The following is a 21,622-nucleotide window of genomic DNA, read 5'->3' on the forward strand; positions in this document are numbered from 1 at the left end:
GGGAACATGACAGCAGCCTGTGGGCTAGGGTACCTGGCAGGGGTGGGGGAAGAGGCTCAGAGCTCCTTCCAGGGGACAGCGGACGGGTGAGGAGGTGTGAGTGCCACAGAGCTCGGCCAGGCCCAGGCAGGGAGCATGGGGGGTTGGGCCGAGAGCAGAGCTGGGCTGGGGATACCCCACGCCTGGCTGCTCTGTGGAGGGGCCCTTAGGTGGCCTCCAGCCCCCGCCACCATGAACCCTGGCCCAGAAGAGACGACGCAAGGTCACAAGGAATATTAAAAAACACCCCTTTACTGTTCAAATACAGCCACGACGTTCTACCCAAGGGACGCCCAAGCACGGGGCTGGGGGAAGGAGGGGGAGCTGTGGGGCCAGGGCGACATACCCCTCACGCCAGGACCCCCAGCCCTGCTGCTGTCGCCCTTCCATCAGTGGCACTGGGCACTCACTGGGCACTGGGGAGTGGCTGCCTGCGTTGCTCCAGCAGCTCCTCCAGGTGGTTGGCCCGCGTCACCGCGGCCTGCAACATGTGGTCCAACTGCCGTCAGGCCCAGGCCAATCCCACCCCCCCAGGCAGGCCAGCTGTGGGCACCCACCTCGTGCTGCTTCCGGAGGCTGCTCACGGCCTCCTCCTTCTTCACCAGGGCCACCTTCACCCTGCAAGGGGGGTGCACGGTGGGCTTCTGTGAGGCGTTCCTGCCAGACCCCCAGGCTAGCAGCTGAGTGCAGCAGGAGGGCTGGTGAGGGACCTCTACCTGCCCCCAGAAGAGCAGGAGAGGCAGCTGTCCTGCCTTCCTCGCCCCAGCCCCGTGGGCCCTGGGCCATCCAGAGGAGTGACTGACAGGAGCTGGGACTCCGATGGCTGGCCCCAGGCCGTGGTCCACAGAACCAGGCTCCGTGTGCGTCAGAGCCCAAGCGGGAACCCTGGCGCACCGCAGGAGGGCTCCCCGTGGGGTGAGGACGAGAAGCTCCCATCCACACCCGCCTCTCAGAGCGAGCAGGTGAAACGGGGAAGAACTTCACCTTCTCAGCCCAGCGCCCTCTTGTTTGGAGCTGCGGGGTCCTGCCCGTCCCCCGCCCCCCCATGCTCCCTGGACCCGAGTCCGGCCCTGCAGCCCACCTCCTGTGCACTTCCTCCAGCTCCACCTGCTTCGCCTGCGTAAGTTGCTCCAGCTCCAGCCGCTGGCGGGCCCGCAGCTCGGCCAGCTCGCTCCTGACCTGCCGGTTCTCCTCCTCTGAGGCCGCCAGCCGGTCAGCGAACTCCTGGTGGATCACCTGGGCCAGGCTGGTCCGCTCTCCGGCCAGCTGCTCATTCACCTGGGCCAGCACGGGGGGGTGTCAGCCAGACGGCAGGGGGTGGTGGGCTGGGTGCCAGCCCAAGTTCCCAGTCCCAGTCCACTCACCGCCTTCACATCGGCCAGCTCCTTCTCCTTCTGCTGCACCAGGCCTTGCAGACGCTGGCTCTCCCCCTCGGCCTCCCCGAGGCGCCCCTTCAGCTCCGTGCACCGTTCCTGGAGCTTCCGCTCCGACTGCTCCAGCTCTGAGAGCTCTGTCTCGTACTTGTCCCGTACACGCTTGACGCTGGCAGGTGGGAGGGGGCAGGGTCAGGGGGGCAGCCCCACGGCCCTGGATGGGAGAGTCACCTGGTCTCCGAGTTTCGCTCCAGGGGACTCAAGGCAGCGCCAGGCCCCCTGTGGGAAAAGGCCTCACCGGCTCTCAGCGGCCCTCTCGCTCTCCTCCCTGGCCAGCGTCATGTCGGCCTCTAGCCGGTGGATGACCAGCTCGATCTCCTTGTCCCGGCCTCTCCGGATCTCTTCCTTTAGCTCCCGTTCGCGGTTCAGCAGCCATGCTTCCTAGAAGGGAGGCGCGTGGGGCTCAGCGGGGCTGCCGAGGGTGGCGGGAGGGAAGCACGGATTTGTGGGAACATAGGTCCTGCCCCAGGCCCCATCAGTCTTCAGGGGAGGGGGCTGTGTCCTGTCATCAGGACCCAGGGTGGGACACAGCAGTGGCAGGGGTAGGAGTTAGCACAGCCTGGGCATGCTGCTAGACTGCCCCGGATAAAATAAGAGACCTGGTCCTGTTGCTGAGGGTGGGGCCGGGTGCCCCACACAGGGGGTGACAGCTTCAATGGGACAGCCTCTCGGAGGGCAGTTGGGAACTTCCATTGAGACTAACACAATGTGCCCTTTGACCCGCAAGCCTGAGGCTGGGAATGCATCCCACAAATCTGGAGAGCCCTCTGTGCACGGCTGCGGCAGTAGGCCTCCACCAAGCCACGGTACCAGGCCGACAGGCCAGGCAGCACGGACCCTCACCTCGTGTGCGGCCCCGTGCGCCTCTCCACCACAGCCTCTTTCTAGAAGGACAGGAGAGCCTGGTGCTGCAGTCCAACCCCCATGGAAGGGACCAGAAGACAAGGAGAGAGGCCTCCTCTTGTGTATATTCCTTGGCTGGCTAAGTGTCAGTCAGTTAACTTGGAGAATAGCTGTCTGGATGAAGGGAGGGCTGAGGGACGGCCTCCCTGCTGTCCTGTGGGACCTGTCCCAGCCCCTCAGTCTCTCCCTTCTTCCCACTTAGGACCGAAGCGGCACACACAAGCAGGGCTCAGGACGAAACCGACAACCTGAGTGGCTGGACCATGAACCCAGAAATGTGCCCACGGGGAGGCCACAGAGTGCAGCCCACACTCAACCGACTTCGAAGCCTGGGGCACTGGGCGGGAGAGGGGAACAAGGCTGGCCTCCCAGCCACCCACCCTGGCCACACCCGCCTCCTACCTCCTTCTTGGCGCGGTTGGCCTCCCACATCTGTCTTTCCACCTCCAGCTGGTCCTTCAGGGCTTTCAGCTCCATCTGGGGGCGGGTGACAGCGTGAGAGCAGACCTTGCCAGCCACTCCCCACCCAGGGCCATGCCTGCCGGGGCTTGTGGCCAAGCAGGAGAGGGTCTGCGGGGGAGCTGGCTGGGGAGCCCATTACATGAACCCAGGGTTGGCCCAGCGCTCCAAGCGGTTGCCACCTGGCGGTGGCCTTGACACAGTACCCCCTTCACACCCAGGACAGGGCGCTCCCCGGATGGGCTGGCTGGGAGCGGCGGGTGGAGGGGACAGGACAGAGAGTGGCACAGACCTGGTGTCGACGCTCCTGTTCCTCTCTCCCCTTCTCTAACTCGGCCCTCAGGGCCCGGCCCCCCGCCGAGCTGCTCTCCTCCAGCTGCAGCCTCAGCTCCTCCAGCTCCGCCCGCTGCCTGTAGTGCGAGCCAGAAGTCACCATGTGTGGGGCAGCGGGGCAGCGGGGCAGCAGGGCAGGGCGGAGGCCAGGCCCTCCCTGGGGCACCTGGCTGCTTGCCGGCCCAGCCGCTCCTTCTCCTCGGCCACCTCGCTGTAGAGCCGCCGCCGCTGCTGCTGCAGGGCCCGCTGCTCCTGCTCCAGGTGCTGTTCAAAGCTGCGGGACGGCAGAACCAGCTCAGCGGGAGCGGCAGGGACAGGGGAGGTCACTCACGCCACAGTGGCGTGGGGTCAGCTGAGGAGGGGCAGAGCCCCGCTCAGCATCCACCAGCGGCCCTGCCCTGTCCATCCCAGCCACGGCCCCCAGGAGACCAGCCTGGTACAAGGCCCCAGGCCCTCTCTGAGCCTGTGGTGGCCACAGCTTAGCCCTGTGACCTGCCCCGTTTTCTCTGTCTTGGCACCATCTTCCGCGTCAAGCAGCATGCTCTGTCCCCGCCCTCCTGAGGGAGGCCTCACAAACGTGGGGGTCCCAACATCCCAACATCCCCCTCAACATCACTCTGGGGGTCCAGGCACATCCCAGCTCTGCTCGGGCCTCAGCCCCCTCCCCGTCCCCAGCGAGGCCCGTCAGCCTGGGGCACCCACCGCCGCTGGGCGCGCTCCCGCTCCTGCTGGCCCAGCACCTCCTTCTCCCGCTCCAGCTGCTCCCGGAGCTCCTCCGCCTGGCGCCCGTAGCGCTGGGCCGCCTGCTCGTCTGCCTGCAGCAGCTCGGCCGCGTGCAGGCTCTTGAGCTTCTTGATCTCCTGCTTGTGCTTGGCGATCAGCTTCTGGATCTCGGGCTCCAGGCCTATGGGGGCAGGGCACCATGCTGCAGGGACCCTGCCCTCACGCCCTGTGCTGCGGAGGACCCTCAATCTCTGCCCACTACACTGCACGGATGCCGACCCTCGCCCCCAGTACTGTAGGGGACTCCCAGTTCTCACCCACTGTGACATCAGGGCTGCAGTAAAGCCAAGGGACCCCCACCCCGGCCACCCCAGGGGCCCCAGCCTGAAACACAGCTGAGGCCACTTGGGCCCACAGCACCTCCCCCTGGCAGTGCCCAGGCCCCCTGGAGGAGGGAGTCATTGGGGAAGAGGGTGTCCTGAGGCAGGAGGGCTGGGCAAGGGCTGGATGTTGGTGGGCATGGCTAGCGGTGCCCCATCAGCCCTTAGACCTGCTCTCCAAGCGGAGGAGAAGTGACAGTGCCAGGTGGCAGGGAACCCCGAGACCCCCACCCTGAGCTCCCAGCCAGCTCGCTCCCCTACAAGCTGGAGGACACAGGAGACCACACAGAGGGAGCTCAGCCTGAGGGAAAGCAAGGCCCATCCCTCTTGGACCCGGCCCTTTGTCTGGGATGCTTGGTCTGTGGCCAAGCCCTGGTGCCCACCAGCCTCCCCCCGAGTGCCCCTCCCCCCTCAGCCTTCCCCCTGCCCCCTCGCCCTGCCACCCTCCTCCAGGCCGCCCTGCCGCCCTCCTCCAGGCCAGGAGGCCAGCTGGGCTGCATCACCTGAGCAGCTCACTGCTTCCCAGGAAGGCCTCCTCTACTAGGAGTGTAATTAAAACTACTGTTCTCATGCAAAGGCCCCCAAGATTGCCTCCAGGCCGCATGGCTGACAGCATCTGACCAGCTCTGGGGCGTGGCTGGCCCCCACCTCTGACTGTAATCTCTTTGATCTTTCGGGTTTTCTCATTGATCCACTTCTCCCTGCGGACTTTTTCGGTGGCGTTCATTAGTTCTTTGAGTTTCTTAATCTCCTACCAGCAAGGAAACAGGAAGTTGACAGAGGGGCTGTAAGAATTCTGCAAGAAGATGCAAAGGACACCCCCACCCTTGGCCACCACCTAGGTTTCAGGAGGCGAGGGCTCTCTCGAGGTGCAACCTGTGGGCCCCCTCCCCGCACACACTAGCCATCCTATTCAGCCCTCCCCAGAGGCTTGAGGCCCCGCCCACCCTGGAGGCCTGGGATTGGGGGACAGTAGAAAACCTGTAGAGGTCCCACTGGGAGCCTCCTGAGCCAGCACCTCTCCTGTGTGACCGGCAGCCCCCAACTCTGGCTGTCTACTGTGGTTACTGGGCGGGGGCCTTAAAAATGCCGACGCCGCCCCCACTCCCAGAGTTGGGTCTCAGCTTGGGGGCCATCACCGCCCACACCAATGGGAGTGCAGCCAGGCAGGCTGAGGCCCACGGAGGAGGCAGCCTTTCCATAGTGACCACTGGCACAGCTGGAGGCAGCAGGAGGTACAGTCCTTGTCTAGCAGAAGCCAGGAAAAATAAGGGAGGTCCCTCTGCCCAGGGACCCAGAGCTGGGGCAGGTGGGCTCACACATAGCCCTCACTGCAGATGGGCAGCTGAGTCATGCCTCCTCATCTGTGACATGGGAGGGTCACATGAAGCCCTCAGCCTCCGCCCCAGTATCTGGCACCTGACGGCCATGTGGGAAGCAGCTCCAGTGGAAGGAGGGGACAGAGCTTGGTGCTGGGGTGGCCCCTCCCCTGCCCGGCACGCTGGACGGCATCCCGGGGGTGGGGCACAAGCTCTGGGTTCCGAGCCTCCATGGCAGGTCCAGGGACCTTGTTCACAAGCCCCATGATGCTGCTGCTCTGAGACTGGGCAATGAGGCTCCAGGGGACACCCTGTTCTGGGGTGGCTGAGTGAGGATGTCCCTCCCACAGGGGCCCGAGGTTCACACTAGGCCTGTAGTCAGGCGGTGAGGAGAGGACACTGCCCTAAGGGGCTCACCAGCTCATGCTGCTCCTGCATCTGGGCCTCCCTCTCCTGGAGCCTCCGGTCCACTTGCTTCAGCTCAGCCACCAGAGCCTCGCACTTCTCACTCAGGGCCTTCTTGTCTTCAATCAGCTGTGATCAGAGGAACGGAGGTGAGGCTGCTGTGCTGAGATGAGACCCCACCCCAGCGTGATCCCTGACTGTCAGGAGACCCCACTTCCCCTGCTGAGGCCAGCACACCCAAAGGGCCAGTGCCACAATCCTGAGCCCCTCCCCTCCCTGGTCTGTGAGGGACCCCGGGGCCAGGAGGGTGTGTGCGCATGGACAAGGGGCTGCAGTTGCCACTGGTCCTCAACCCCCCAGAGGGCCTGGCTGATGTCAGCAAAGCCAGGCCGGCACGGCAGCCTCAGCCACAAGCCCCCCACTGCAGCCACGTCAGGATCTTCCTGGGATGGGGGTCATTCTGTCATCCCCATCACGTGGCCTATGGAGAAGGGCCTGCCCGTTGCCTGTCAGCAGGTCCCTGTGAAGCCCCCAGGATGGCGCCCAGCCTCACCGAGGGCTCTAGGCAGACCCCCGGTTTGGACACACCGATAAGCGCTAAGCAGAGTGTCGCTAATGGCCACTGGAGGCCACTTGGTTGCTCTGGACTCCTTCCTCTCCTCACAGACCCCACACCTAGAGTTCTCTCCAGAAAAAGACCCAACAGGGGAGTGGCTAAGGGCAGGGTGGGCTGGAAGCTTCCACGGCCCTCACTTGGGAGAGCTCTGGCTGCCTCATCAGCCCCAGCAGACCAGGAGCAGCTTGCCTAGGACACGGATGGCCCCAGAATGGCATGAGAAAGGTTCAGGGTGTATGTCCTGCTGCACACCTCTCACCAGGCCCCCAGAGGGCCAACCGGTCCTCTGAGTGACCCTGCATGGCCAGACCCCACCCTGGGTGTGCTCTGACCACTCGCCCCTGCCACCCATCCACCACGCTGGGCCAGGAGCATGGCTGTGGGGGGGTTAAGGCCATGGGGGCAGCACCACTTGGGTTGGGGGGATACCCAGTGGGGCTGGTGTACCATGGACCACACGCTGCCCATTTCTTCAGAAGGGAGAAAGAGGCCCAGCAAGGAGGGCCCACACCATGGGTCTAGAAGTCTCCGTGAGGCCCAGGCCGGGCTGGAACCTGGTCCTGTCCTTCTCCCCGCCCCCACAGACCTGGCAGGTCCTGACACCTCTGCCCTCGTGCCCCACTTCCCAGGCGGTGTCACCTGGTCGATGAAGGACAGGTGCCGCTGGATGGTGGCCTCGTAGTGCTCTCTCTGCTGCCGCAGCTGCCGGCCCAGCTCCTTCTCGGTCTCCTTGACCCGCCGGACAGTGAGGTCCCGCTGCTGCGCCTGTGGAGGGTGCGGGGAGGAGAGACGGAGAAAGAGACAGAAGATGAAGCCCTCTTAGGGAGTGGTGCTGGCGGGCCACAATCCAGCTGGTGACCTGGGAGAAAGGCGGTAACGGCGCCACTGCGGGTGTCTGAGGATTCGCCGGAGCAGTGACATTACCAGCGCTTTCTGCAGCAGCACCATGGCCTGCTTCTTCTCCTCCACCTCCAGCTTCAGTCGCATGACCGACGTGCTCACCTCGGACATGGGCTCCAGGCGCCCCAGCCCCTCCTCCAGCACAAGCCCCTGAGGACATGGCATGGGTGAGGCAGGCCCCAGTCACCTGGTGATGGCCTGCCGGCTCCCCCTGGGGACCCCTCCACACCTGGGGGGCTGAGGCTGGCTGGTCCTGCCCCGACTTGTCCATCTCATCTAGGAAGCTCATGATACTCTGCAGCTTGGCCTCTGAGAGCAGCGTCCCATCCTCGGGAGGGCTGGTGGATACGCTGAGTTTCCCAAATTTCTCCAGGTTGTCGGCTGTCAGGGAGCTGGCATCGTCCCCCTGCAGGGGAGGGGGCACAGCACTGGGGGCTGTCGGGGCAGCCAAAGACTCTGGGCCAGCCTTCCAGGAGCTCCTCAGGGACCTCTGGCAGCATAGGGGAGGAGAGGAGGGAGAAGTGAAGAATTGGGGAGAGGGCAGAGGAGGAGAGGAGAAGGCACAGGAGGGCAGAGGAGGCTGGAGCAGGCAGTTGGGTCTGGTCTGGAAGGAAGGGCCTCTCAGGATGCCCAGACCTTCTCAGGACATTTCCTGAGGGCACCACTGGCAGGGAGGTGGTGCCCACCCCCACCCCCGAGTTATTCTGAGGATCCTAAACCTTACTGAGCCCTCAGATGAGTAGGGGGTTCAACAAGGCCCTATCTGGCCCTCATTAGAGTCCCGACTAAAGCAGGAAGAGCCCAGCGGGTTCCCCGGCCCCCATAGTGCCCCCATGACCTGTGCTGATGGTGCCAGTGCCCGGGGCTGGGTCAAGGGAGGGCGTGCCCACAGTTACCTCAGCGCTCCAGGCGTATTTGTCCTTGTGGTAGGCCCTGGGGTGGGGCAGTGGCTCGGGCTCCTCCTCCAGCAGCTTCAGTGTGTCCAGCAGCTCATCCAGGGTCACGATGGACTTGGCCCTGCCCCTGGTGGGGCCCATCACCTCCAGGTCCTCACTGGCTGCGTCCTGGGAGCTGGCGTCCTGCAGCAGATGGGCAGGAGGGAGAAGCCGGCGAGGCCGTTAGCAGCTGAGGCCACCAGAGAACCAGGGGGGTGAGGCCAGGGTGATGCTTCCTCTGCCCAGACGAGTGCCCACTCTCTGTGGCCGCCCCAGCTCTGCCACATGGACCACGTTCACCCTGACCCACCTCCAGGGAAACAAAAGGGCAGCAAGTGGGATGTGTCCAGGCCTGCTTCTCACCCCTCAGCCTGGTGGCCTTAGCCATCACCTAACCTCTATGCTTCCAGCACTCTTCTGTGGGCACGGACACGGGCGGCACCCCTAGGCGTCTGTGAATACCCAATGGGATTCCAGAGCAATCCGTGAGACCCCATCCCTGCACTGGAGCAACAAGACCTGTCCTGGGTGGCCTTTCCTGGTGAGTGACCCCACGGCCACGGAAGGGCAGGGAAAGGGCACGCTCGGGCCATGCAGGCATGGACATCTCCCTGAGCTGAAGCCAGCAAGGGTGGGTGGGAGGGGCTGTGAGAGACCTGCTGCTTGTCCTCTGGAAACTGCCGGGGCTCTGTGGACGAGTCTGGGGCAAGGGGGCAGAGGTCCTCCAGGCCTGCGGTGTGGAAGCCGGCCCCTGCACAACAGAACACGGCGTCAGCCTGCCTGGGCATTGGCCCACCTGGGGGCAGTGAGTCTGGAGGAGCCCTTGGGAAGACGCCAGGCCCAGGGGAGGCAGAGCGTGACAGCATGTGACACAATGGACTTCACAGAGCAGAGGGGACAGAGGAGCCCTTACCTCCCACGGTGAGAGGTCAGGGGAGCTGGTGCGACCCCAGAACTCTCAGCCTCACTGCTATGTACAGTCCCCTGTGTCTAGCTACAGGGTAGGGGAAGCAGGAGTGGAGGAGCAGGGCCTGGGGTCTGCAGCACAGCTGACCTTTCCTCCATGGGTGGAAGCCACCAACCAGGCAGTGGCACAGGGGGCCAGGGGACACTGGCGGAGGCTGCATCTCCTTCACAGCCACAGCCCTCCCCAAGGGAGGGGATGAGGAGGTCCACACTTGAGGTCTCCACTCATGGAGGCAGGAGGCAGAGGTGGGGGAGCAGGGCAGCCTCCAGGCTCTCGGCCGTGCTCACCAGTGTTGTTGGCCTTGCGGGCCTGAGCGGCGCTCCCCAGCCTCAGGGGCGGCTCCTGGGCGGGCCAGGACTTCCCTGCCTCCCAGGCCTCCTTCAGCAGCCCGCGCTCAGCGCCACCCAACTTCTGGACTCGCTTCTGCTGCAGCTCCTGCTGAGGGGACAACCTCTGAGCAGCCTTGCCCACAGGATTGCGAGGCCCCTCACCCCCCTCATCAACGTCCAGGGCCTCAGGGAAGGAGGGCTCAGAGGGGAGCAGGGTCCCTCAGGAGCAGAGTCGTGCTCTCAGGCACACGTGGGTCCTGCCTTGGCAGTGGGCTCCCCGTGCTGCTCAGGTCACCCCGGCACCTGAATGGCTGCTCGCCTGGCCTGGCGTGCCTTCTCCTCCCGGACCTTCCTCCTGGCCGCCTCCCTCTGCTGATGCAGGTCCAGGAGGTTCCCCTCTCCCAGCCGCTGCCACTGCTCCTGCCGAAACCAAAGCCACAGTGGGTCTGACTGGGAAGATGGGGTCCCCAATCCAGACCTGGGTTTCCACAGCACCCCCACCAAGCCCCCAACCTGCCATTTCTTTGCCCCACGGAGGACAAGCCCTCCTCCCAGGTGGCCAGTCGCTCCTTTCAGTGGGGAGACGGCTCTGGAGCCGGGACCCCACAGCCAGAGACCCACTCAGACCTTTCAGTCCGGGGGGGCCGGGTGGGCCTGACACCCAGGCCTACTGACCGAGCGATGCAGGGTAGGGAGGCAGTTGTGCCACCACCTGGGGTGTGGATCCATGGGCAATTCTAGGTTTCAATCCCATTGGTCCCAGAAACCCCACCGTATTTGGCTGGGACCCCTGGGATTCTTGCCCGCCCCCGTGGAGTGCGGCTCACACATCCACACCGACCTCTTGCTTAGACGCTAGCAGGTGCTCCAGGTGGGCAGCCCCAGCTTGTCGCCGCTGCGTGTGGTGGCGGTACCAGCGCTGGATGGTGACAGCAGCCTGGTTCACCTGGTGGATAAACCTGCCCAGACAGCAGGGCTCAGGACTGAGGTGGCACCCTGAGCTCTGGTGGATCCAGGCGGCTGAGCAACGGCCTCCCCTCCCAGGTTCCCCGAAGGCCCTGTGGGCAGAGAAGCCGGCGGCTGTGCGCACAGCCCTTCTTCAGTTGGCATACGTTTCCAGGGAAATGAAAACGCCCATCGGCACAGACTCTATTCACAATTCCCAGAAATAACCCAAAGGGCCCCCACCTGGCTGGGGGGGAACACTGTGTACGTCCTGACAGCAGACGCTACTCATGGACAAAAAACAACAAACCAGAGACACCACCAGGCACAAAAGGCCACAGGCCGTGTGCTCTAGTTATAGGGCCTTCTAGAAAAGGCAAAGCCATAATGAGACAGATGGATGTGGCCAGGGTTGGGGCTGGGGAAGAGCTAGATAAAAGGTGTGCAAGAGAATCTGGGGGGCGACGGACACTCTGTCTTAAAATGCTGTATCTGTAGACACGACTTCACACGTGTCAAACTCATCGAACTATACACTTCGGACAGGCGCATTTTATGCTACACAAATTACACTCAGTAAAGCTGGTTAAACAAAAGCCTTAACCTTGGCTCTTGGGACCTCTTGTCGATTCATTCAGCAAAAGTGCTAACGGAGGGTCCAGGATGTAAGCGGTCGCCTGCCACAGGACACGCACAGTGGACCCTCACACTCAAGAATGTCCTCCACTGAGGGGCCCATCCACCACCCAGGGGCAGCCAGGTGAGGGTTCTCAGAGCTGCCAGCTCCTGACCGCACCCAGTTCCTCCTCCCGTCTGCCCACTTCCAGGGCCCGGTCCCCAACCTCTAACCGGACAGCGGTGGGACCGCCCAGCCAGGTGGAGACTCTCCAAGTCCACACTCCCATCACTAAACGGTTCCTGACCAGGAGCGACATGATGGACCTGGGGCCATGACACAAGGTGCCGCCACTCTCCACCCTCCATGCTCTCCTGGGGCCAGCTTTAAGGGGCAGACCTACAGGTTGTTTTGGGTTTTTTTAGTTTTATATCTTCTTTCCACTTAATGTTGTTTTATTTAATTTTTTTGGTGAAGAAGATTGTCCCTGAGCTAACATCTGTGCCAATCTCCTTCCACTTTGTATGTGGGACGCTGCCACAGCATGGCTTGATGAGTGGTGCATAGGTCCGCACCCGGGATCCAAACCTGTGAACCCCGGGCTGCTGAAGCAGAGTGCGTGAACTTAACCACTACGCCACCGGGCCGGCCCCTCTTAATGTTTTTTTTAATTAACATACTATAATTTACATACTATAAAATTCACCTATTTTAAGTATACAATTCAATAATTTTTAGTAAATTTACAGAGTTGTACGACTGTCAGTAGGATCCAGTTTTAGAACATTTCCAGCACCCCCAAAAGACCCCTCTTCTGTGGTCATCTGCCCCAGGCACCCATCACTCTCATTTCTGACTTTACAGATTTGCCTTTTCCTGAAGTTTTGTATAAACGGAATCGTACAATATGTGATCTTTTCAATATGTGATCTTTTCTATATTGGAAAACAATTACTAAATGGAAACTTTTGTCATTGGAGCCTCAGGCCTCCTCCCCAGCCCCTGGCCCGTGGTCACCTCTCAGCCTCCTCCTCCGTCACCTCCTTCTGTCTCAGCAGGCTCTTGGCGCCCACGGCATTGTTCCGGGCCACATGGTTGCTGCTGGTGACGTTTTTCTGTGGCTTCCTGAAGCTGCTGCTCTCGCCCTCGTCAGTGGCTGCCTTGATGATATTGCTGATGGGAAGGGCAGAAAAAGGCTCGCAGCCACCTGACCTGGCCCCTCACAGCCCCAGGGATGGCTCTGCCTGCGGCCACAGGAGCCGCCTTGGCTTTGTCCTGGGGCCCTAGGCCTGGAAGGAAGTGCCCGTGGGACATCAGGAGCAGGTGAGGCCTGCTCCCCGTTCCGCCTTGCTGGTCAGTCCCCAGGGCCACTTGCTCTCCACACATGGCCTGTCTGGTGGCAGCCTGGGTTAATGAGCTCTTTACATTTAAAAAAGCAAAAAGGTCTCAAAAGCCACAGGATCCCAGATCCAGATGGTGACTTAAGGCATTGTGCAGGCCATCCCCGACTCTGAGCGAGCTGTGCGTAGGCACCGGGGACATACGCAGGGCTGCTCTGCTCAGTGTAGCCCAGCCCTCCCGAGACCCCTCTTGGCTCTGGACTCGGCCAGGGGGCCTGAGACCCAGGGGAGCCCCGGGTCTTCAGTGGGACCCTGTGCCAGGGGTGAGCCCTGGGCTAGCCTGATGGTGCCCGCCCAGGTCTGGTCTGGGTGTCCTCTCCCTGGATCCCTGGGGTGAGGGTGGCAGCACCAGGGCCTGTGGAGTCCTGCTGTGTGGGCTCTGGTCCGGCGTTTCCACAGAGCCAGGGCCTTACTTGAGGGAGGGAGCCGTGTGGTTGGAGCTCTTGGGGGGCGGCGCCTTCTCCGAGGGTGTGTAGCGGTTGTGCACCATGGTGGTGACACAGTTGCCTACAGCTCCCTTGTTGCTCCTGCCAGAAGAGACAGGAGGCGCATCAGGCTCGGGGAGGTGGTAACAGATCCCCAAGTCCTGCTCTCGGCATCAGTGGTCACTATGGTATCGTCCTCGCGGGGCTCCCTCCACAGCCACCGCGCCTAATGGTGGGGCCCTTCTTGGACCAGGAAGGCTCCCCCCAGGGCGTTCCACTGAGCAGAGCCCAGGCGTGAGTGGTGAAAACTGCAACCCCTGATGCTGGACGTGGCTGCCACAGGGAGAACAGTCACAGATCATCAGTCAGTGGAGGAAGGACCTTTCCATGTCATTAAACAAGATGTGGGGAATACGTGCTGCTCTCTCTCTGCCCCTCTCAAACCTGCTGGAAGGAATAAAAATGGAATAAACACACAAGGACGAGGGGATGCAGGAGACAGCAGCAAAGAGATGTCCACAAAGCTTTAGAGGCTGAGAAACAGCCAACCAGTGATGCACCAAGTGAGATGGGGGAAACCTGGCTGCTATGGGGGCGGGGGAGGCTGGTCTGCACCCCAGAACCCCAGGGAGGTGCAGGAAGCAGAGCCACCTGGCTCTTCCAAAGGAGCAGCTGCACCCCAGATCCCCTTCCTCACCAGAGCACCAAGCACCCTCCCTCCCCTGGCAGAAGATGGGAGACTGGTTGTCCAAGTGGAGCAGTCTATGTCCTGAACACCCCGGCACCTCTCCTGCTCGCCACAGCACTGACAGGCGGGACTCTGACCCCGAGGTGGAGAACGGAGGATCTTTCCCTGAAGAGACTCAGCAGCCCTAGAGAAAAGTCCCTGACACTGACAGGTGGGGAACCCAATACAGCAGCCTGGTCCCTGCTCAACCACCCCAAAGTGAGGTCACCAGACAACAGGCTTCCAGGCAACGCTTAAGCCCTCCCTCTTACATTCTGATAGAGCCAGTATTCCAGACATTTGAAGAAAGACCTACATGTGAAAAGCCAGCAAACAGAATGGGATGGAAATGAGGCTAAGCAGAGAATAGGATATTTCCAAAAATCTACACTCAGTGTCAGACCGTGCTGACACACGTTCAACAGCCAGGACTCGAGGGGGAAAAGCTCTGATTTGTAGGGTCTGCCCATTCCAGTGGTGTAACATTCCCACCACGGCTGATTTCAGACATCATGGAACACAAGTTGAGAAGAGAGGAAGTCAGTCAGTCTCAGGAGCTGGTGTGGGCAGCTCCAGCCCACCACTACTCGGTATCCTCAAAGACAGGAGGGATGAAACAAGAACAGGACGCTCCCAAACAGGAAGGAAGGAAAGAAACATTTGGGGAAGAAGAGCAGCTTTGGAGACTGAGAATTCTGGGAGAGGATGGAGGGAAGCGAAGGGATGAAAGATAAAGTCCAGTGGATCTGTCAGAAAGTGGATCCCAAAGCTAAAGAGAAAGAAGAGGAGAACGAAGATGCCAGCTGTGTAGAATCGATCTGGGAGGCCCGACCCGCAAATCATGGGAGTCACAGCAAGACAGAACGGAGGACCAAAAAGGAAGGAAACTCCCCCAAATCGGGGGCCCACACAGGAAGAGGGGGATGGCAGAGGGCAGTGCACGGACGAGAGCGTGCAGCCTGCGCAGGGGCGGCTAGCTCAGACCCGGGCGGCAGAAGACAGGCCTCCGAGGGGTTTCTCCAGAGGAAGGTGGGCGGGCAGGGCATCTGCTGGCCTGACTGTGCAGAGGGGAGTTTCAGAGTTCTGCTGTCATGCCCGGGAGAAGAAGTGACCAGTACAGAGACAACCAAGTAGGAGAAAAAAGATCATTTTTAACTCCGGGAAAAACAAAAATGCATCCCAAATGTCAACAACGTGTCTTGAGCGTGGCACTGCCCTAAGAGGTTCACGTCCCAGCTCGTTTAACCCTCCTGACGCTGCAGGGCAAATGCAACCACTGCCCCCTTAGTACAAATGAGAGTCCTGCCCCAAGGCCCACAGTGAAAAAGATGCAGAATCAGAACTCAGACCCAGGCAGAGCTGGTGTTGGTCCCTGAGGGGAAGGGCAACACCCGTGACAGACTCCGACACAGATGCTGATGTGACTGAGACGTGGTTCACTGGGCCAGTCGGGATGGAGGGAGAGTGTGCTTGTGTGCGAGGTGGGGACAGGCAGCATAAGAGAGCCAACCCCTTTCTTCTATATAGATTAAGTCTAAGATTGAAAAAACAGTCAACAATGAGCAGCCTTAGTATATTTTCTAGAAAATACTAGAAGAAATAGCTTGAAAGTGGCTGCTTCTGGGGAGCACGACGCAGGGTGGGGAGAGAAGGGGTGGTGCGTTTGCTATTTTTTAAGTTTGTGGTACTGTTTGAGTCTTTAGCTTTGTGCTTGTATCATTCTGAGAGAAACCGAAATTAAATTTTAATTTAAATTCCCGCATTAAAGGCAAGAATTCTTCCTGTGCCGACTCTGGCCAATGACTGTGTAAAACCTCCCTCAAAGACTATCTGTGTGATAAACGGTTCTAAGTGTTGGGAAGTTCTTTCTGGTGCTGAGACAAATGTGCCTCCTTATCTCTCTGCCCACTGGTCCCCACTGAGGCCGAGAGCAAGAAGGACAAGCTTTCCCCGCAGCCCAGGGCGGCCGTCCAGAACCCACTTTCTCTGGGGGCTTCTCTAGGTCCCGTGCCCATCCAGACAATTCCTGGCCACCACCCTTGTCGGCTGAGGCCACAGCCTGCCTGGGGCCCTCTCCAGATCCTGCCATCCTGGCCATCACTCTGGACCTGCTTGGTTCTGTCAGGTCATGGGTGGTACGGCTGAGAAGTGACCAAGGCAGCCTGGCTCTCAGCAGACAGTGAGCAGGTGTGGCCCGAGATAACACACTCCTCCCCTCCTGGGACACAGAGGCTGAGCCTCAAAGCTCAAGAACCTCTGATGAGTCTTAAAAAGTCGCTCGCAGCCCTGCATGAGCCTCACCTAGGCCTGACCTTTTCAAGAGCGAAACCTGGCATCTTGGGTCCTGGCGGGGAGAGGCTGCCCTGAGGAGGAGAGGGTGGGAGGAGGCCTGTGGGCGCATCCTCTGTCTGAGCTCCCCTAGGCCAGAGCAGAGCCCCTCGAGTGCAAGACACCACCTTGCAGCCTCCTCCCTTGGCCCTTGGGTAGAGAAAGCCAGCCATTCATTCACTCACTCACTCATTCATTCATTCATTCGTTCATTCCAAAGCACCCTGGTCCGGCAAAGAAAAATACAGGCTTCGGGTGGGTGGGGCCGTGCTGGGCACCTGCATTGGGTCACACCTGTTGTTGGCAGTGAAGCTGGGTGCCAGGGGTACGGTGCACTCTCTCCTCTGTGGGCCCACTGGCGCGTCAAGGGTGCTGGGACTCCGGGCATCATCAGGTGGCAAGGTGAAGGCCCTGGGCTGGTCATCCTGTTGGTGCACACAGATGCCGCCTCAGCCGTGACCCCACCAGCACACACCGCTGATACCAGGCCCTTCCCTGCCCTCTACTGCTTCACTCACAAACAGGGGCAATAGGATGGCCCAGGGAGCTCCTCCTCACGTTCCAATGTTGTGGTGAAAGCTGGCTAACTAACACTGACACACACCCTCCCCACGCTGGCCCCTCCTGCGGGCGGAACGAGAACAAAGGAACCAGGCATCACTCCCAACAGGACGGGAGCCGCTTGACATCCTGCCCGCTCAGACTCAGTCCCTGGTCCTTACCAGGACGTTCCACGTGGCTCCCTTCTCGCTAGAAGCTTTGCTCAGTCTGGCCACCCTCTTTCTCCCGCTGGGCTTGCCCTCAAAGAGCTTCAGGAAGTCGGGGGGCTCTGCTAGGCTGTGTGGGAGAGAGGATGGCAGGCAGGGACAGTCACTTGGCCTGGGGAGGCCGACTCCAGGAACAGATGGAGGATGTCTTATGAGCGGACAGGAGGGGCCAGATCACCAGTAGGGGATTCTGTTCCCAAGCCAGAAGCTTAAAATAATGTTTCTTAGCCCTGATCTGACAACCACGTCTGGAAGAGGCATTCACACCCCGTTCTGCAGCCACTGTGACACCCACAGGAAAAGCTCAGCAAGGAAAAAGGAGAGGAGCAGGCAGGGGATGTCGGTCTCGAGGTCCACATCTCTACTCGTGGATACATCAAGTCAAGACCTGCCCTGCCTGCCTGCCCCAGGCTAGTCCCAAGAGAAGGGCACTTCAGGCCCCACTGCCCAGCCAGAGCCCACACAGCTGAGGCTAGAAGAACAGATGACAGAAGCAGAAGAGCAGGTCAGGGTTACCTGAGGGCTCCAGGGGTTACCTGAGGGGGCCGGTCCATGCCTGGCTGGCTTGTGGCTGGTGGACCTGTGTGGTGCTGTTAGACCTGCGCAGGTTGTTGATGGCCCGGGAGCCTCCGGGCCCTGTGGCTTCCTGCCAAAAAGGAAGAAACAACCGATTGCGTGGTGAAGCTTTCAGACACTCGCCAGTTGGCCCAGCACCAAGCCAGGCATGGAGAACAGATTCAGGGGGTGGGTAAGAAGGGTCTCCTCGGGTTCCTGGGTGAAGCAGGCAGCCCTGAGGCGGCACAAGGACAGATGGGCGAGGCCCACTGAGCCAGGGCAGGTCCTTGGCCTCTATGACACTCACTGCCTCGCAAGAAGCAGCAGCCTTCACCCCTGGCAGGTGGCAGGTCCAAGTGGACGTGTGTGAGGCCTGGCCTGGGAATCGCAGCAAAGGCTGCTCGTCCTCATCGTCATGTGTGTTGACTGCTCCCCCTGACCCCGAAGCTCTCATCCCACAGCGCCCACTGCCGGCCTGCCACCCGCCTGCACACCCACGTTTCTCCAGGCCACCAGGAGCTCATCCCCTTCCCCACAGGTCAACCCCATTTCCTGAGGATTCAAACAAATCCAAATGTTGGTGGAACAAGTGGGACAGAGGGCTTGGTGCCGGCAGGATCTAGGCTCTGCCTTGGGCCAGCCAACTCTGACCTTGACTTCTTGGTGAGTTAGCTCCCTGGTCTGTGAGCCCGAGTCCTTCCTGCTCCTGGGATGGCCACAGGGATGGAATGACAACAGACGTGAGGGTGCCTGCTGAGGTGGGGGGCTGCCCCAGGAGTCAGATGCCACCCAGACGGCAACTCCCCAGGAGGCAAGGCCTGGACGCCTCAGCTCTAGCACTCACCAGCACCTTCTTCCTCGGCTCGCTGCCCGTGACCACAGAGATGGAGCGAGCGATGGGCTTGGCGGCAGAGGCGCTGTTGGGGCGCCGGGACATGGGCAGGGGGAAGCCCGTGAGACTCAGGTCCATGCCTTCTGGGCTGCCCTCAGGAGGGCAGGAGGGGCTGCCAATAGTCCGGGAGCCTTTCACGTGGATGAGGGGGCTCTGAGCGGGCAGGAAGAGATGCAATGAGACGCCCTCTGAGGAATCAGCTCCCCTGCACAGACCACCTCTGCCAGGCCTCAGGGAGCCCAGAGCACCTGAGTCTGCCTGCTGCCAAGCTCCCCCGTGAAGCCTGCCACTGCCCAGCCACCCTCCTCGCCGGGTGTCGGCCTCCTTGTCTGGAAAACCAGGCACGTGGCAGAGCAGGACTCCCAGCGATGAACAGCAAAGACAAGTCCTCCTGGGGACAAGAGACAGCTCCCTGGAGGGAGCCTGCCCGAGGGTGGCCCACGGCAGCAGGCAGTCGTGGGTGTGAGCTGGCTCTGCCATCCCCCCTACCCCTGTAACAGGCTCTCTACCCATCTGAGCCTCACTCTCTTCACCCGTAAAACGGGCATTTAAAAGGTGCCTCTGGGGCCGGCCCGGTGGTGCAAGCGGTTAAGTGTGCACAGTCTGCTGCAGCGGCCCGGGTTTGCCGGTTCAGATCCCGGGCACGCACCAACGCACTGCTTGGCAAGCCATGCTGTGGCGGCGTCCCACATAAAGTGGAGGAAGATGGGCACAGATGTTAGCCCAGGGCCAGTATTCCTCAGCAAAAAAAGAGGAAGATTGGCAGATGTTAGCACAGGGCTGATCTCCTCACAAAAAAAAAAAAAAAAAAAAAAAAGTGCCTCTTTCCAGGGGTCTTCATGAAGTTCAGACAAGCGGCCATGAGGCTGGCACGCAGCCAGTACTCCACAGGTGATAAATGAACCAGGCTTTGGTCTGATCAACGCTGCCCAACCCAGGGCCCCCAAACTTATCTGGCCACAGAACCCCCTCCATTTCCTCAGAACTCCCCTGAATATCCATGAGCTCCAGGTATGTGGCATCTGCTCTTTCACTTCTGGGTCCCCTCCTATCCCTCCTGGTGGCAGCTGCCCTTCAAGGTCTCCCTTGCTGGCCCTTTCTCTTCCCAACCCCTGAAGTCCGAGGGCCCCCAGGCTCAGCCCCAGGCCTCTCTCCTCCATCTACCCTCTCAACTGAGGGACCGCCTCGGACCTCCTGGATCAAACACGGGCTGTCGGTTCCCACACACATACCTCCCGCCCCTTCTGCCCCCTGACTCCCGACTCAGATGACCACTGCGCACGTGGCATCTGAGACCCAACGAGGCCAAAGCAGACTCCTGACTTCCACCTCCAGCTGCCCCTCCCCAGTGGTCATTTTCTGTAACTGGCTCAGACCGAGGACCCAGATCTCATCCCAACATCTTCCCCCTCACATCCACACCTGCTCCCCAGTCACTGCCCTATCGTCGTCTGTCCCTTCCCTCCACAACCCGGGTCCAAGCCACCATCTCCTGACACGGGGACAAATGTGGCAGCCCCTCCTCTGCCCCGTCTGGCCGGCCCCAGCCCCTCCCCACACGGGGCTAGGGCTGATCTCTCTGAACAGGGTCTCAGAGCCCCTGTGGAAAACCCTCTGAGGGCTCCCCCAGCAGCGAGAATGAAGTCCAAAGGCCTGGCGCCCTCAGATCTGACCTTGGTCTCTCTGGGACCTCCTCTCTGCCACCCTTTGCCCCCTCGCTCTGCTTCAGCCAAACTGGCCTTCCTGCTGCTCCTCAGACCCGGCCAGCCTGTTTCCAGCGCGAGCCTTTGCACTGCTGACCCCTCTGCCCGGAGCCCCTTCCCCGATGGCACAAGGCCCCCCTCACTCAGAGGGCCGCCTGTCCCCATCACCCTTCATTCCCTCATCCTGCTTTATTTTTCTTCACCTGGCCACACAGGTTGCTCTGTGCACTGTCTGACCCCCTCATTAGACGTAAGCTCCATGAGGACAGGGACCATGTAGCCCCAGCACCTGGCGCGTGGCAGGCACTCAGGTAACAGGAGGGGATGAGCCGAGATGACCAGAAATGAGCACAGAGGAAAGGGCATGGCCCTTCCTGCCACCGAGGACTCTGGTGGCCCAGCGGGCACACACCCATTGTCATCCACAGTCAATGCTGTGGTCCCCTCCAGCCGGGGTGCCGGACGCCCCTCTTCCCTAGAGTGGAGCACAGAGGCTCTGCACCAGGTCAGAGTCCTCAGTTATGCGTTTCCGGTTGTTCGGTTGTTCAGGTGAAATTTAACACCCTCCTCTCCTCAGGGCACCAGCCACACCCAGCTGGCCCCAGGCTGGCCCCCTTTTCCAGCCACCTGGGCAGCAGTGTGCCAGGCTCTGGGATGGTAAACACAGACTCTCCGTGGAAACCCCCAGGCCAGACCCCTCCTACAGAGCTGTCCCTCCCAGGACCCAGGCGAGTGTCCGTGGCCTCTGCCTGGACCCCTCAGCATGGGCTGACCCAGGACCCCTGGCAGCTCCCCATGTCCCTGGGGTCTGGCTCAAGGTGGTGGGACCTGAGACTGCTGACTGGACTCCGCCGTTCTCTGGGGAAGGCCCGAGGAAATCACCAGCCTTGGGGCACGAGCCCCTCCTCACCTGCACGTTGCCCCTCACCTGGCGGGGACCCCCCGCCTCACCTGCGCGGGGACTCCCTCACCTGCGCAGGCCCGGGCACCCCTCACCTGCGCAGAGACCCTCTCTCCTGCGCGGAGACCCCCTCATCTGCGCGAGGACCCCCTCACCTGAGAGGGCCGGGCCTAGGGCGCGGGGTCTGCGGGGCCGGCCGGTTGCCCAGGGCCCCCTGACCTGGGACGCTCGAGGCCCAGGCTTCGGGACAGCAACCTCGCGCCCCTGGCCCTGGTTGCGGCCAGGGCAACAATGAAACGACCAATCGGGGGAACGAGCAGCAGCAGCGGCAGGAGCTAGCAACCAGCAACCAGCCTGGCACCTCCTCCCCTGTCCGTCATGGAGGTCCGCCTGTCCTGCCCGCGCCGCTTGCGGATTGGCCCTCCGGCCGCCCGCTCGGGCAGTCCCGGAAGCTCATTGGGCCGCTCAGCTGTCCTTCAGACGTTCAAGCGTGGGAGGAGCAGCGGGGAGCCGTGGACCGCGGTGGCAGCCGGCTGCCGATTGGACCCGGCTACAGAGGGCGGGGCCTAAGCTGGTGGGGGCGGGGCCTGGGCGAGGCCTCGGGGAGGAGAAAAGGGCGGGG

The 21,622-nt window shown here is 61.5% G+C and overlaps 1 protein-coding gene across 4 annotated transcripts; it reads right to left on the reverse strand.

Moving 5' to 3' along the window:
• Positions 1-273: 273 nt before the first annotated feature.
• Positions 274-21,347, reverse strand: CEP131 (centrosomal protein 131). 4 transcript variants are annotated; one of them, XM_087441762.1, is made up of 26 exons: positions 21,156-21,347; positions 18,349-18,549; positions 17,486-17,595; positions 16,905-17,019; positions 16,477-16,607; positions 13,116-13,229; positions 12,320-12,475; positions 10,583-10,700; positions 10,045-10,161; positions 9,700-9,847; positions 9,102-9,196; positions 8,407-8,589; positions 7,740-7,916; positions 7,535-7,660; positions 7,250-7,375; positions 6,007-6,123; positions 4,919-5,021; positions 3,870-4,071; positions 3,334-3,441; positions 3,127-3,244; positions 2,778-2,852; positions 1,711-1,853; positions 1,404-1,581; positions 1,121-1,317; positions 597-657; positions 274-520 (listed from the first exon to the last, which is right to left on the reverse strand). In XM_087441762.1, exons 2-26 carry the CDS (start codon positions 18,472-18,474, stop codon positions 446-448), a joined length of 3,219 nt encoding a protein of 1,072 aa, XP_087297888.1. In that variant the 5' UTR covers positions 18,475-18,549; positions 21,156-21,347; the 3' UTR covers positions 274-445. The 4 variants fall into 4 exon arrangements, with proteins under 4 accessions (XP_087297888.1, XP_087297887.1, XP_087297890.1 ...); XM_087441761.1 differs by having other exon boundaries at positions 7,740-8,000; XM_087441764.1 differs by lacking the exons at positions 16,905-17,019; positions 18,349-18,549 and having other exon boundaries at positions 7,740-8,000.
• Between the last annotated feature and the right edge of the window lie 275 nt (positions 21,348-21,622).

The sequence above is a fragment of the Ceratotherium simum genome, chromosome 16, assembly GCF_057802395.1.
Source record: "Ceratotherium simum simum isolate JZ-2026a chromosome 16, ASM5780239v1, whole genome shotgun sequence".
In the NCBI taxonomy this organism is placed as follows: Eukaryota; Metazoa; Chordata; class Mammalia; order Perissodactyla; family Rhinocerotidae; genus Ceratotherium; species Ceratotherium simum.

Excerpts from the sequence above, each read along its gene's own strand:
- CEP131 (XM_087441761.1), bottom strand. The coding sequence starts at position 18,474 with ATGGACCTGAGTCTCACGGGCTTCCCCCTGCCCATGTCCCGGCGCCCC. Across the intron at positions 4,072-4,918 it reads CAAAGAGATTACAGTCAGAG|GCCTGGAGCCCGAGATCCAG; the intron begins GTGGGGGCCAGC and ends CTGCCCCCATAG. Across the intron at positions 1,318-1,403 it reads AGCTGGCCGATGTGAAGGCG|GTGAATGAGCAGCTGGCCGG; the intron begins GTGAGTGGACTG and ends GTGCTGGCCCAG.